Source organism: Triticum dicoccoides, chromosome 2A (assembly GCF_002162155.2).
Source record: "Triticum dicoccoides isolate Atlit2015 ecotype Zavitan chromosome 2A, WEW_v2.0, whole genome shotgun sequence".
Taxonomy (NCBI): Eukaryota; Viridiplantae; Streptophyta; class Magnoliopsida; order Poales; family Poaceae; genus Triticum; species Triticum dicoccoides.
Window position 1 is genome coordinate 56,940,854 of NC_041382.1, and position 15,046 is coordinate 56,955,899.

General features: G+C 46.8%; 1 protein-coding gene across 1 annotated transcript; it reads right to left on the reverse strand.

The window, feature by feature from the left end:
- Positions 1-5,600: 5,600 nt before the first annotated feature.
- On the reverse strand, positions 5,601-9,200 carry LOC119353191 (protein FAR1-RELATED SEQUENCE 5-like). The gene is made up of 7 exons (XM_037619779.1): positions 9,052-9,200; positions 8,687-8,956; positions 8,343-8,606; positions 7,551-8,241; positions 7,003-7,460; positions 6,634-6,921; positions 5,601-6,544 (listed from the first exon to the last, which is right to left on the reverse strand). Exons 4-5 carry the CDS (start codon positions 8,188-8,190, stop codon positions 7,042-7,044), a joined length of 1,059 nt encoding a protein of 352 aa, XP_037475676.1. The 5' UTR covers positions 8,191-8,241; positions 8,343-8,606; positions 8,687-8,956; positions 9,052-9,200; the 3' UTR covers positions 5,601-6,544; positions 6,634-6,921; positions 7,003-7,041.
- Between the last annotated feature and the right edge of the window lie 5,846 nt (positions 9,201-15,046).

Sequence of the window (15,046 nt, forward strand, 5' to 3'; positions counted from 1 at the left end):
CCCCGGCTGATAAAAGTATGTATAGAACTCGCTCCCGGACATTACGATGTGGGGCGGCCCAGCGAGATCAAACCATGTACTGAAAAAAATGCGAGAAGCGTTAGTAAACTTTTGAGGTAGCAGAAAAATCCGAACTAGTAATCTCTCGCGCCACGCTACCTGTCTAAAACATCACGTGAGCACTGAGTCATGTTTTCCCATCCTTTGTTGGCGACTGCTGGTGAAACAAACTCGTAAGTGAAGCCAGGTATGCTGAATGGAGATCTCCCGTGATGCATGCATGGCACGGAGCTGCTGCTAGAGTTGTCAGCTCCAAAACTTGACAACAGAATCAATTCTATAGGAGGGGCGCCTACGACAATGGGAGCAACATTTGATTAGATCAGGAAATCAGGTTGCAAAAATGGGAGCTGTTTATTCTGCAAGCTAAAGAACTTACGTTTCCCCTCGTAAATAATTATCTCACCCGCCTCGTCAAAGTCTCTTTCTTTTCTCTTCCCCAGGTGCACAAACCCCATGTTTTCATCAGGCCGTGGCACATTAGCTAGGCCACCATTTAGATAAAACTGTCCAAAAGACCCCATGGACATACGAATTGGCACACTTGGCAATACTGGATTGGCCATCTCGTCTACCTCAGCCTCCCCGGGCAGCATTAAGGATGAAACTGGACAGAAAGGAATTGATTTGGTCAAATTCAACTACCACTAGCATTCTCACTGTCGAATTCTGCATTTATTCTAGTACTCATCACTATCAGTATGCTGCAGGGGCTCGCGATTGGGGACCGGGGGATGCACTGGTTCAGGACGAATGGCAACTGAAAGGCGTACAGATGTTCAGCGAGCATCAATAAATTCTTCACATATATCAGACCACAAAAGGAAATCATACCAGGACGGAGCACACCAGCTGCAGGAATGGATTGGCCAGGATTTAATGCTTTGTTTCGGCTCGTCCCTTCTCCAGTCCCGCTGTAGGCACCTGCATATTTATGATGCAATGATTTATTTTTACCATATAAAGCCAGACAAAATGGATAGGACCATTTATGCACTAACAGTTATATACCTGTTTGAGCCGCCACAGCAATGAGTTGCTGTTTTAGGTTGTTTCCAAAGTCTCCCAGGCCCAGCTCATCAACGTACTTAATTAAAGCTTCCATGTGCCTCCTCGTCACTACCCTCTCATTTTCCATGTGCATTTCAATCTCCTTGCGCATGTTGTTGTTCACAAAACAAATGGCCCCGCTGTTAAGCTCAGATAGCCTCTGGGAAAACTTCTTGTTGCGCTCTGTACTAGCCAGCGAGTGTTCATGCAGCGACCTGTTTATAAAAGCTTTAGCCTAAAACAAGTTCATTCAGCGGTCAGCGCCAAATGAAATCATGGTAAACCAAGTACTAGCTTGTACACAGGAGGATTATGATTCACCTCTGCGATTTTGCGCCTGACATGTGTCGTGTCCCACGGGAGGTTTTGAGTTGGCACCACCCTAGCCTGTTTCACTTCTCCAATCAGTTCATGCGAGAGGTTTCATAAAACAAAGTTAAGAAAAATGATGGCAGGCGTCTCTCACCTTCATCACACCGTACTGCTTAGGAACAGTGCCTGGGATGGTGTTGCCAAGTATAAGTCTGCCGAGGTTGCCAGCTGTGAAGAACCTTATTCTTGGACGCACAGACAGATCGAGATTGACAAACGTAGAGCAGTCAACAGAGTCAAAGTGGAGTGCCTACGCGAAAACAAAGCACGCTCATCAACTCGTTATAGCCTAACAAAAAACTAACAGCCCTGATGGCGCTGCCAAATCCTACTCACCTGCAACACTAATACGCATCCGTACACGTGGGGCGTCCTCCTTTCTCTTAAAAGCTTCTTGCATCTTGTTGCCGTGCGGATTAGTTCACTGTGTATGTATTTCCCCCAGTTGACCTTATGCAGGTTCGAGGGGTCCATGCATATCTCATACGCTTCCCCTGGGATTGTTGTTCTTTTGTCCCTAGGACTGAAACAAGTGGAAATGCAAAGCATGGAAAAACCAATCTGGGTTCGGACTCTGTCTTCCTCGGAAAAGGGGTTTTGGCATGGTTTCTTGAGAGCCCACCGCAGGTCAGCGGGCGTCAGATACAGAGGGAGATCTTCTAAATATAGCATTCCCCTAATCTTCTTGATTTGGTCTGACGTGGGTGCAGCATATGTGTTTTCTATGTCGATCTCTCCCCCGACAGGCGTGCCTAAGATGCTGGGAATGTCAATCACGTTAAAAGTGATGTAGACGCCTTCTTCTATCTTAAGGGCAGAGCACTCGGCACCGGTGTTCAGTAACAAGTTCCAGGAGAACTCACGGTCCATGTGCGTGAAGTTGTCTACGTTAGCATCCCCCCGAGCCCAATATCCACTACGACCGCTCTCTGGTCGGCCGTAAACTGAACTACTACTTCATAAACATCTTTTGGAGCGAAACAACTATCGACATGGATCTTGGCCCCCTTGGATTTCTTCCTAGACTCGTATGCCCTCGACCATGATTTAGTCCTATGCGGGTATCTTTTTGCATACGCATCTAGATCGTCGGACATCTAGCGAACGAAATAACAGATGAGAAACAAGCAAGGACACACGCACAATAGGGGAGAAGAAGAAGAGAGCAAGAAAAAACATATCAGTAAGCAACCAAAGGCAGAGCGACGATTAAGTGGAGGGAACTGAAAGAATGTTCACCCCGTCGTCGGTCGCCGCTCCCACCGGCAGGTAGTGTTCCAGCTCGGCATTGCCAGTCCGAGAGGAAGTAGAGAGCTTGCTCTTGCACTGGCTGAAGCTCTCCTTCTGCCGAGATAGCTTGCCGGGGACGCTTTTCTTATGCAAGCGATGCAGCGAGCAAGGACGATGAAGTAATGGCTGACTAAACAGGCCTCTGCCTAGCCGTCAACTCGAGCAGCCACGGCGGCAAAGCGTCATGATGGCCCCTGTACACAACGGCAGTGGATTCAAAGTAGCTCCCTCTCCGCTGTCCATCCCTCGCGAGCAGCGTACGACCCAGCCATGCCGTTACGTAGTGCCGAAAGCGAGGGCCACTGCTACCGCGGGCACACGTGACCCATCCTCGCCGGCTCTCATTTAGCCCATCCCTGGCATTAAACGTTTTTCAGGCTGCTAGTCGGTGAAAAAAAATTATGAACCCGGGCTTTAACTCGCTCTTATTACAGCAGTATCATTAAGAAGCAGCTGGTGTCTTCATGAGGCGAGACCCATCGGAGCAACCAGCGGTAGCAACGTAGCACAAGCAACTAGTCATGTCTGGGGCGAGCTGCGTATACGTCTGTCCACAATGTACCACATCGCATTTTGAAAATAATGGTGGAATTGTTCCCATGCCCCGGCCACATCACACACGTTGAGTCGCCATGATCATACCATGATCGCCCCCATTAGGGATAAAAAAAATGAAACGAGATCAAGACGCATGGGGCGCTACGAAGTTGATGTTATTTTTTCTCTGTGGTATTTTGCGTGGAGAATTTGGATTTGAATTCTTTTTACACACCTTTTTATCTCTTTGGATGATAATAATACGAAGGAATTTTTTTCTGACCATGCGACTTGATGATTGTATCACCTCGATATATCTATTCAATGAAATTCTTTTATCTGAAAAACCGGGGACTTGTTGCAAGGAAGAGTTGCATATCTTCCGTCGATAATTCTCCATTCTCCCACATCGTTTTATTGTCTTCGGTTAATTATTTACACTTATTTCAAAAAATCGTTGTTCCTACCTTATCAACCTCGGTTCCCTCCACTAACTATGAAAAAGTAGACAGCACGGCCCTGCTCAATGACTGGGCCACTGCCCACGACAGTGCTCAGGACGGTAGTTGCGTGTCGGTATAGTCTGGTTGTAGAAGTGATTTCTTCTACGAAAAACACTTCGGAAGCAATTAGAAGAAGGATCATGTTCACGACGAGTGGTTTTATCTATTCCGATGATAGTTCTCAAACAAGGGAATTTTTTCAATCGTGCAGCTTGTATCTAGAAAGGGTTTCATTTTTTTCGGTGATAATTCTGCTTTATCCGCCATCACTAAATGCCAAGGCATTGTGGGTATAGTACGCTAGGGACATTTTTCCCCTCTTCCGTTAATTGCTTACACCTCGATTTATCTATTCAATGAAAAGTCCTTTATCTGATAAAGTGGGACTTGCATCTCTTCCGTCCATAATTCTCCATTCTCCCACATCTCTAAACGGCAAGGCATTGTGGGGATAGTCGGTTTGGAAATATGTTTTATTGTCTTCCGTCAATTTTTTACACTTATTCCAAAAAATCATTGTTCGGTGGTATAGCTTGATTGTGAAAGTGACTGCTTTTAATTGAATAACATTCTAAGCAATTGGAAAAAAGTTCGCGCCAAGGCTAGCGGTTGCAAATTTCATTTTTAGAAAAAAAACACAATACAATATATGTGTACACAATCAGCGACTGACGATAGTTGGGCTTTTTTTTCAACCGTTCAATTTTTTACAATCATGCCATGATAAAAAAATGTGTACACAATTTTTTGCACTCCTACGATAAAAATGACACGATGATAGTGTTCAGTCATTTTATAACACCGAGTTTATAAAACCCATTCAAGAACATCACACGCACAACCCCGCACGACACAACTTTTTTATTGGATGCTGGGTGGATACATTAGAACACGCAGGCAAACTTCTGAAATGGGGTGGGGGTGAGTACAGCCCCAGACAGGATGCTACTGGGCCTTACAAGTATTTGGGCCTCTTGCACGCAAGACTGTCAACCTCGTCGTCGTCCTCCCATGAGGCCCATGCCCGCTTGTACAGCACAGCGGTGAAGAGTCGGTCGACAGATGGTTCAGGTTCTATCTCTTCCACTGGATCGAGGCAAGCGACTGGATCGTTCTCGCCAAATCCTTCAACCAAATCATACGGTTCTTCTGTGGAGGCCGGGCAGGATGCCAATTCCGTCTCATCCTTTCTTTCAATCTCCCTTGGCTGTACCCAAAAAAACAGCATGCAACTGTAGTGAGTCATCGTAACTGCAGGTGTTCTGGCAGAAAGAATACTGGTCAAACCATCAGCAAATGTATTGTCGTATCGTGTGCTTACATTCGTTTTGCCACAATCTCCGCCCTGTATTGCAATCTGCCCATCGGTACTCCCAGATCGAAGCTCACGCTGCATGCATGTAGCAACAAAGAATGTGAGATGCAGAGGAAGAGACGGGGGTTGCGGGGACAGAAGGTAGACGAACCTGTGGTGTCTCCGGGCAAATGATACTGCTCTCCCTCTCGCTCGAGTACGCAGAGCTAGAGCTCGACATGACTGTCGAGCGTGTGATGCCACCAGGATGAGCTTTGGAAGGCTTTATAGACAGGGGGATAGCGCGCGGCAAGGGGAAGATTTTGAAATTCGAAAGTCCTTCCCCCACACACGGCTTGTTTGCATCAATGCATTCATAAATGCCTGGAGCAAGGCTGCAAGTTATGAATTCCTGGTTACATTTCGAAGCAGGAGTTTTCATCACGTACATGTGCATCTAGATACGTTCAGACAGCTGGATACACATTTTCATCGTTCAAACACGTTTGATAGATTATATAAAACGCAAGTACGTATGTTCAGATAGCACGACACATGTGCATCTAGATACGTTCAGACAGCACGCCCATACCTAAGCAAATGTTACACGGGGGAATTAGCGTATGAAATTCACCGTCTAATGTGAAGGAGGGACACCGGGCATCATCGAGACGAGAGGCTTGCTGCAAGTCGTCCTTCGGTGCCCTGGAACCCCGCATTTGCCGCATGTGGCCACCTTCCTTTCCTTTTTGGGGATATCACCTCGATCAGGGCAAGTGCTGGCTTTGTGACCTTTGCCCCTGCAGATGGAACAGAACCTAGATCTCTTGGCGTTGTCTTTCTCATAAGGAGCTTTATCACGGCTAGTGGTTGGCCGGCCTCGTTTGTTTTTTCTTTCCGGGGCAAGCAGTTCTTGTTCAACATTGGGCATCAGGCTGGAGGCGACTTCAGAGAAATGTGAATTGTACCCATGACCATTTGGGCATGATGCTTCTGAGGCCTGGCTAATTGGAGGATGCACAGACACCGACGCGGCATCGCGTGATTTAGTTCGATTGCCTTCCACACTTCTTACGGAGAAAGATGTCTTGCCATTGACAAACTTTGAGTTTGGACCGCCAAGAACTACATTGTTGGATACCTGTTGCTCAACGACGCCAAGGCCGTCGTTGAACGCGCACACCTCGGCGCGTCTTGTTCTAAGTTCAACCAGGCCTGTCATCATAAACTCAAAAGCTGTCGGGTTCCTGTCCCCCATATTTGCAACCTCCAGGGCAGTGATGTACAGAGCAGAATGCCTGAAAGTGGGCGCATCCGGCGGACCCATGTCTTGTTGATAGTGCTTCAGATGCGCTGGCAGGTTGTCTCTGCCGTGTATGCTCCACCTTTTCAGTATATGCCTCGAAGGCATCTGCTTCAGGCGTAGTAGAACCATCACCTGCTCATCATGAAGACAATTGTGAAGTCGTCCAAAATAAAGCACCTATCAATGTATATTGATCATAAAAATGGTCGCGCGAAACTAACCTATAGCGAGTGACAGCAAACCATGCCCATGTGCTCAAACAGACCGCAAATGCACAAGAAATAACCAAGGTTATCAGACACGTTGACCTCAAACCGGCACTTGAACCACTTCTCACGGAGCTCGGCTTTCCGGTGTGTCACTATGTATTTCTGCTTCTCTATGATTTCTTCGACATCATACATTCCAGATTCATACATTATGCCACCAAAAATCTCAAACATCTTCCTGGTATATATCTTGCTTGCGTGTACTTCAAGAGAGGTGTTCACCTTCAGCACAGCATGACTCTGTTTGGAAAAAATAGATATCATTTTTCACAGCGATTCTGAGTAAGCAATTGTTCATGGCATACAAGAAGAAATTCTCACCAGTCTAGTATGTTTCTCCTGGAATCCTTCCTCCTGTTCTCAGTCGAACTGGAGCTTGTTGTATTGCTTGACAAATAGATTCATTGAGCATGACGGGGGGACATACTGCTTCAGCATATGGTTTGCACTCTCACTCCTGCCAGTGCTGGTTTGGCGAGCACAGAATTTCCCGGCAAAGTAAGGTTTTGCCCACTTCTGCCTAGTCTCGTAGAGCTGCACGAGATATGGATTTGTTTTTAGTGAATATTTGTCAAGCAATGCTGCCCAGCCGTCCTCGAATTCATCAATAGTCAGCATCTCATGCACAAGCTTGTGGAATTCAGCCCTGAAATCTGACTTCTTGGTGTAATGAGCACCCAGGTTTTCTTTGGCCTTCTTCAGCACGTGCCATTTGCACCAGTGATGTGTGGATTCAGGATACACCTCCTCGATTGCCTTTTCCATGGCTCTAGCTTGATCTGTGAAGGAAACATGCAAAAGTCATGCACCCGGTTGGTTGTACTAAAGACGGTATAAACACAAAAGCGCTCCAGAGACGCCCCCATTACCTGTTAGAATTGTAATTGGTTTTTTACCACCCATCATCTTCACGAACTCGTCAAAAATCCATTTGAATGTATCCTCGGTCTCGTCTCGCATCAAAATCCCTGCATAAAGCACACTCTGAAAATGATTATTCACCACCACAAATAGACCAAATGGCATATCATACAGGTTTGTTTTGTATGTCGTGTCGAAGGTGATAAGGTCACCGAAGTGATGGTACTGTGTTTTGCTACGCCAGTTCGTCCACATAAGGGTCCGTATCCTACTCTCATCATCTACCTGAACGTTGTATGTGAACTCGCTGTCTTGTGCTTTCATTTCTGAAAAAATAGCCATTGTCTTTCGCACATCGTCATCAGCTTGCTCCCTGCTAAGCTTCCCACACAGAGTCCTTAAACATCTCTTGGTGAACGGCACATTCTTAACTCTACCAAAAAATGTTGCGATTATACTATAAACCTTGCTCAGATTTACATTGTTCTGTCTCAGTTGAGAAACAAGCTCACGTGTGTATTTGTCAATATGCCTATGCGATGGGAAATGCAACTTCTCAGCACAAGTGTTCAGCATGGGGTGGTTGTGTTTGGACCTGAATTCGTTGATGTACCAGCCTTCGTTGTCCGTTTGGAGAAGCCTTATCATGGCTTGGCATTGACACTGTGTAGACTTCGAATTTGCTTCTTTTGGTTTGCCCTGCAAGAAAATAACCAACCAAAATGCATTTAGATATGCAACAAACATCATGGTAACAGACGACACATTAGACAGTGAACACTTGTTTGTAGGACTCATACCGAGCAGCAGAAGACGAACTACTGCATGTATCTGTCCCTTTTACATTCGTCCTGCTCTTTGCATAGCGAACACCAAATCCACTCTCCCAAGAATACAGGTTGTAGAATTCATAGGCCTCATTTATCGAGTCAAATGATAGCCCAACGGACGGAGTCACAACAGAATCTGAATCCCTATCTGCAAACCCGGTTAGAGCTTTTTCCAGCGCGGTGACCCTGTCTGCACTTGTTGGTCTTTCGTCTGGCATGACATCCCGCCGTTTCCTGAACCACGGACGCAGGCAATCAAATCAGGCCAGCCGGCCGGTATGAGCTAAAACAGAGAAGCAAGAAACAGGGATTACCTGCTAACCCATCCAACCTTGTCATCCAGGGCTACATACACATTCTCCGCCCTGCTGGCCTTATTCTCTTCTGAATCGCTGACGTCTGGGCGCAGAACAACTTCAACTGTATCTAATAAATCTGGGAATCAGCCGCTGGGATCATCTTCGGCGACCTCACGAACTGCACCCAGGGATCCAGGATGCCTTGCAAACCGCGGCGAATCTGGTGAGACTGCCGGGCCGCTACATCCATTGGATGCACCAGATCCAGAACCGGGGAACGTGAAGCTAGGGGATTGAGAGGAAACGAGGCACTGTGTAAGCATGAACTCCATGCTGAAAGAGAAAGAACACAATAGATGGATTGGTGCAGACATACTGACCTGATCTCCGTCCCCGCGGACTCCATCTCCACACCTTGACGCCGACGCGCGAGTGGGGGGAGCTAGATGTGCTGCGAGTTCACCGGACGACCCGTCCAGAAGCACGACCAGCGGACACCCAGGGAAATTAATTACCAGGTCGGCGAGCTATCTTGTCCGTGTATTCATACAATACATAAATTCGACGTGGGCCAGATCACAGAACGTATAAAGAGATGTATTATCAGATTTATGGATCGAGCAGCCCCGTATTGCCAGAGGGCCTATTAAAGTTAAGAATCGCAAAGCGCGCATGGACGGGCTGGATATCGGCAGCGCGTGGCCGCATGTCCCAAAAATCCGCGTCGATACTACACGTACATACTCTCGGTTTCGTCAGATACTACATACAACATACAAAACGCAAGTGGTGGTAACTACCACTACTTGTAGGAAACATTTGTCCTATATAGGGAAAATCCATCCTTGCCTTCGGAGCCAGTGGCATCAGCCTAATTGGAGGCTTCGGAGCACGATAACAATTGGAAGTGGTTCATGGGGGCGGTAGCGGGTAATAGTATTCTCCTTAATTTGGGATCTATGACCTGGTCGAGCAAAAATCCCGCTATTTCCTCTTGAATTGCTTGTATGCGCTCCGTTGGTAGGAGCTGCTCCCGCACCTCTTTGAACTGTTAAGAAGGAGATCAATATGCATGTGTATTAGTTGTGTGACTAGATATTGATAATGGTGTAAAAATTGTGAATAGTGTTCTCACAAACGTACCCACTCCTGTCTTTGAGATTTGCTCCTTTCGGACGCCATCATGCGAATGTTCTCGCAAACGTAGTATGCACGCAGATTATTCCTCGACGCATGCTTTAGGGCCTTTACGAGAATGGAATTTGATCAGATAATAATCAATCAAGCATGATAATTAAAGAGATGACAGCTAGCTAGTACTACTTAATTACTTACCTAGGGTCGATACCATTTCAGATCTTGTTTCCATGGGCCTGGAGTGGCCCTGATGAACTTTGCCCAAGCCCTGCCCACCGACAAAGAAAATGAATAAATGGGTTATTAAATAGTTGTTATCAGGAAATGACGAACTAATTAAATAGGCCGAGATATAGTTAATAATGATTGAAATTACCTGTTGACTATCCCCTTCACGATGGTGTAGTTACTTGCTTTTTTAAGTAGTGACTCTAGTACTTCAACTGTTCTTTCATCAACTTTAATGATTAACAAGATCCAGTGAAATCTGCATGCACACACGTTTGCATGTCTTAATTAAGCGGGCATATGTAAGCACTAGTAGAAAACGGAGCTTTAAAACCGGCTCGTAAGGGCCTTTAGTGCCGGTTCCATAACCGACACTAATTGGTGGGCACTAAAGGCCCCTCCCCTTCAGTACCGGTTCGGCATGAACCGGTGCTAAAGTGCCACCACGTGGCGTGAGCTCGCACCCTGGTATGGGGGACCTTTAGTACCGGTTGGTGTTACCAACCGGTACTAAAGGTTTTTTTTTGAATTTTTTGAAAAAAAAAATTGATTATTTTTTTTTGATTTTTAATTTTTTTGAATTATTTGGTGATTTAGTCTCTAATCACCTATCTTAACTGCTCAAGTGTGGATCACTCATTCCAAATCATCTAACTTCCCGACCGGTCACCCATCCCTCTCACTACTCCAACCCGAGCACGCTTAACTTTCGGGTTCTATTCCCCTTCGTTTCCAAGTCTGCACTTGTTGTTTTCCTGACAATAGTAAGATGCCAATCCTATTAACCCTCAGGAGTTTAGCTTGAGCATGAAGTCACACATTTCACTGTTTGAGTTTGAAACTATTATTCTAAAAACAGTAATTATTTAGTAACACTAATATTTCTTGAATAAGTTTGACCATAGTTTGACCACAGTTTGACCACAGTTTGACCAGATTTGACCAAAATTCAAAAAATTGAAATAATTATTTAGTAACACTAATATTCTTGAATAATTATGTAGTAACATTAATACTTCTTGAATAAGTAGTTTGCCCAGATTTAACAATTTTTTAAAAAAAACCTTAAATTTGACCATATCTTTTTTTCCTTTTGGAATTTGAGGATTCTAAAAAATTGCAAACATGCCGTAGGCGGTCTCCATCGGATGCGGATTTTCGTGCTGAATTTTTTGGTATATTATACGTTTTTTTCCGACATCGTATGCAAAAGTTGTAGCCGTTTTACATTTTTCCTACACTTTTTGCAAAACATGTCCAAATTTAAGTTTTCAAATTTTCCTAACTAGTAGATGTAGTAATATAACTACCTCTCGAAGGATTTTATTTTTTGAAGTTTTTTATCATTTTCTTTTGATTTTTTCAGAACTGAAATGGCGACACACGAGGGGGGGGTGGAGTTTGAAAATTGCCCTATAATGCCGGTTTGTGTCACAAACCGGTACTATAGGTCAGACCCCTTTAGTACCGGTTCGTGGCACAAACCGGTACTAATGGTTAGCCCTTTAGTACCAGTTCGTGCCACGAACCGGTACTAAAGGTGATCGTGGGGCCCTAGCCTGACGCCAGCCTGCCATCACCCCTTTAGTACCGGTTCGTGGCACGAACCGGTACTAAAGGTTCAACACGAACCGGAATTAATACATAGTCGTTCGACCCGGCACTAATGGTACCATTAGTGCCGGCTCAAATTCAAACTGGCACTAATGTGCTTCATGTTTGACCCTTTTCTACTAGTGAAGCAAAAACATGTAGCTAGCTAGTAGGCAAAAACAGAATTTGTAGTACAAGACAGTGTGACTCACTCGAAGTTGTAAGGAAGTAGTATATCTTCATTGTATTTGAGGCGCTTGAAGAACTCTAGCATGCTTTTCTCTACACTTTTTTCGTAATACAGATCTAATTTCCATGTGTATTCATTAATGGTATTTGGGTCAACGAACCCAATGCCATAGCGTCCACCTTTTTCATTTCATAAATCTTCATCCTGCATAATACCATAGAAAAGAATATAGTGAGGATAATTACAGGTAATGATTGATCAAAATGATCACTACAGCTAGCTTGAGACTTAAATTACAGAAAGAAATCACTTACAAACAATAGCAACTGACGATAGATTTGTCGAGTGCGTCTTGATTGTATAACTGAAACAGTTCTGAATACTCAACGGCCAGAGCTTTCTCATGGTAGTAATGCTCCTCCTTGACATTCACCATGAGGGACTCTCGATTGGACATCTTGGTAATGTCCATGTACCATCGATGCAATTCATACATTCTCATTGGGAGGTTCTTGACCTCGTCTGGCTCGACCAAAGGTTGGCCCCAGACATATTTCCGTTTTATTTCCTCCTCTCTAGTCGGAGACATGGGCTCGATATCGAGGAGTTGTCCAACAATGATCCCGATCATTTCAGCCTGCGCAATATGCTCCTTGGTTATTACCACATCGCCCACCCCAGGAACGTTAACGGTTTGCCCACAATAATATTGGGCGCGCCTACTCTCATGTGTTGTTGGCCCAACAAGCGGGGGGATTGATTGCGCCACCTGTTCTCCCAGCTGGGGAACGGTTTTACCGCTCCTTTTGCCAGCTGATTTGCTCGAGATCGAGCTCACCTCTTTCTGTAGACGTGCTCGATTTAACTTCTTGATGTGGCGCTCATAGTCTGTGTCAACAGGCTTGGGAGCTGGTGCTCCAGCCATACGAATGAAGTGGTCAATCTTTTCCACATGCACATTATCCCTTGGCGGCGATGGTGGTTTCGGTGCAAAATGGGCTTCCACCTCGGCCTTCGATATGGCTACGTTTTCCTCCTCGGACTTGTCGTAAGGCCTCTGCGGAAGAGGCGCGAGGCTTGGACCATATTGAAATCGCTTGCCTCCGCCTGTACCTCCAGTACTACCTCGACTTGTACCGCTACGCACCATAGCTGAGGCGACTCTCTTCCGTGATTGCTGAGGCGGCGAAGACGGCTGATGTGGCTGAGTTGGAGGAGGAGTGGCCTGAAGCTGTTCCGGACTTGGAGGAGGAGTGGCCTGAAGCTGTGCCGGACTTGGAGAAGGAGTGGCCTGACGCGTTGGTGGACTTGGAGGAGCGGGAGTCTGCTGACTCGGTGGCGGACTTCGACGAGGAGTCGGATGACGCGGTGTCGGTGGCCTTCTAAAGATGATGCAATCCTTTCTCCATAGGATGATACGATGGTTGGCCTCTCCTAGTGTGTGCTCATTGTCACCTCCAGGAATGTCAAGCTCTAGCCCCGAATATTGGTCCACCACCTCATCAACCAAGACACGAGCATAGCCCGCTGGAATCGGGTTGCAATGGAAGGTTGGCTCGGGGGGATTTGTAAAAGCAAGGGCATCCGCCACCTTCATGGATATGTTCTTCATTTTGAAGTGTAGCTTGTAGTTAGTGTTCTCCATGATGTCATCCACTGGGTAGCTATCCAGCATTGCGTCGCCCGGGGCGGAACCCATGCTGCTTCTCGGCATGGATGGGACGGTGCTATCCAATGGTGGATCATCCGCTAGCTGCCGAGACCCCGAGGTACGAAGGACATCTTGATGGATGATTTCCGCAAACTCCGACTGGATGCGAAAGAATTCTTGTCTGATGTCCGCGTCCTGGATTGCCGACACGCTCGCGGCCCAATCTTTGAGTCTACTCGGTAGCAGAAGGTGATGATGGTCCCGTACGATCGCCTGCATGTGATGGATGGCGTAGTAGGCACCCTTCTGACCGCCAGGCGGCTGCTTGACGTAGCAGAACGTCGTATTGTGGGAGAACACGTGCTTGCCGTACTTACGAATAGGCCTGGTGAAGGTGCCTCCAGATTTGACGTAGCCGGGGAGAACATCATCAAGAACCTTCTTGACATTTGTGTAGTCTATGTTCGACTGACGGTCCGGTCGAAATATGTGGCCATGGAATATTTGGGGCTTAGGAGGATGAGCGTGCAATGTGTGTCACTGCAGAAAACACGGAATGTTAAAAGAAAAACGATCGAAATCTAAGAATACATATGTTACGGGGCGGTTGAGGGGAGGACTTACTCGGGAAAGTAAGGCACGGGGAAGTTATCCTTATCTTGGTTTGCCAGAATGACGCCTTCGAGGTAAGAACTCGCGACTTGCTGGTCCCCAGCGCTGCCCAAGATCTTGGCACGCATGTAGAAGGGGTCGACTATCACGATGTCCGGGGTCTTGTCGCGAATGATCCGCATTTCCATACTCAGCGAAAACAGCCGAACGAAGGTGTAGTGCAGCGGATGAAGGTTCAACATAGCGTGGATGTCATCAAACCGCAGGACGATCGTACCCCCGATGGAGTTATCCACAAAGCCCTTGCCCTCTGGCACCTTGGCCGCAAAAACCGGGTATGCCACATCCTTCTCTCCGAGACGCCGCTTCTCCAAAGAAAGAACACTGTCATGCAGACTCCGCATAGCACCGGTTGCAGCATCGAGCATATTTCTCGGTAGCATCGGCCTACCCGCCACATGCACCCTCCTCGAGATATCCTCAGGTGAAGGTGACCCGTCCTGAGCATGGATCGTACTCAGTGCCGGCTGGCCCGCACCCTTGTTAGTCTTTCTTTTGCGTGCCTTCTTCTTCTCCTGTAATGGGACCGAGTTCTGCTCACAGACCGCCTTCTTGAGTGTGTTGGGGCTGATCATATTTCGCACCTCGCCTATTTGAGGCTCGGTGAAGTCGGCAGCTGAGGCGTCTCCTGAGAGCTGAACTGCAGATGACGCCTGCTGCAACTTGGCTTCTCCGCGGTACCAGCTAGATCACGCACGTCTTTTGTTGGGTTGGGTTCTTGAGAAGGAGGCCCCATGAAGTCGCCACCGTACCCATGATCGGCAAAGTACTGATCGACGTTGGCAAATGTATCGTCGACGTTGGCAAATGTACTGCGCGAGGATAATGTCGGGGACGAGGTCCGGGTGGTGGTGGTGCTCCGGCGACGGTGGTGTGGACGGGGCGGCGTCCGGGCGGCGGGGTC

Excerpts from the sequence above, each read along its gene's own strand:
- LOC119353191 (XM_037619779.1), bottom strand. The coding sequence starts at position 8,190 with ATGATAAGGCTTCTCCAAACGGACAACGAAGGCTGGTACATCAACGAA. Across the intron at positions 7,461-7,550 it reads ACCAATTACAATTCTAACAG|ATCAAGCTAGAGCCATGGAA; the intron begins GTAATGGGGGCG and ends TTTCCTTCACAG.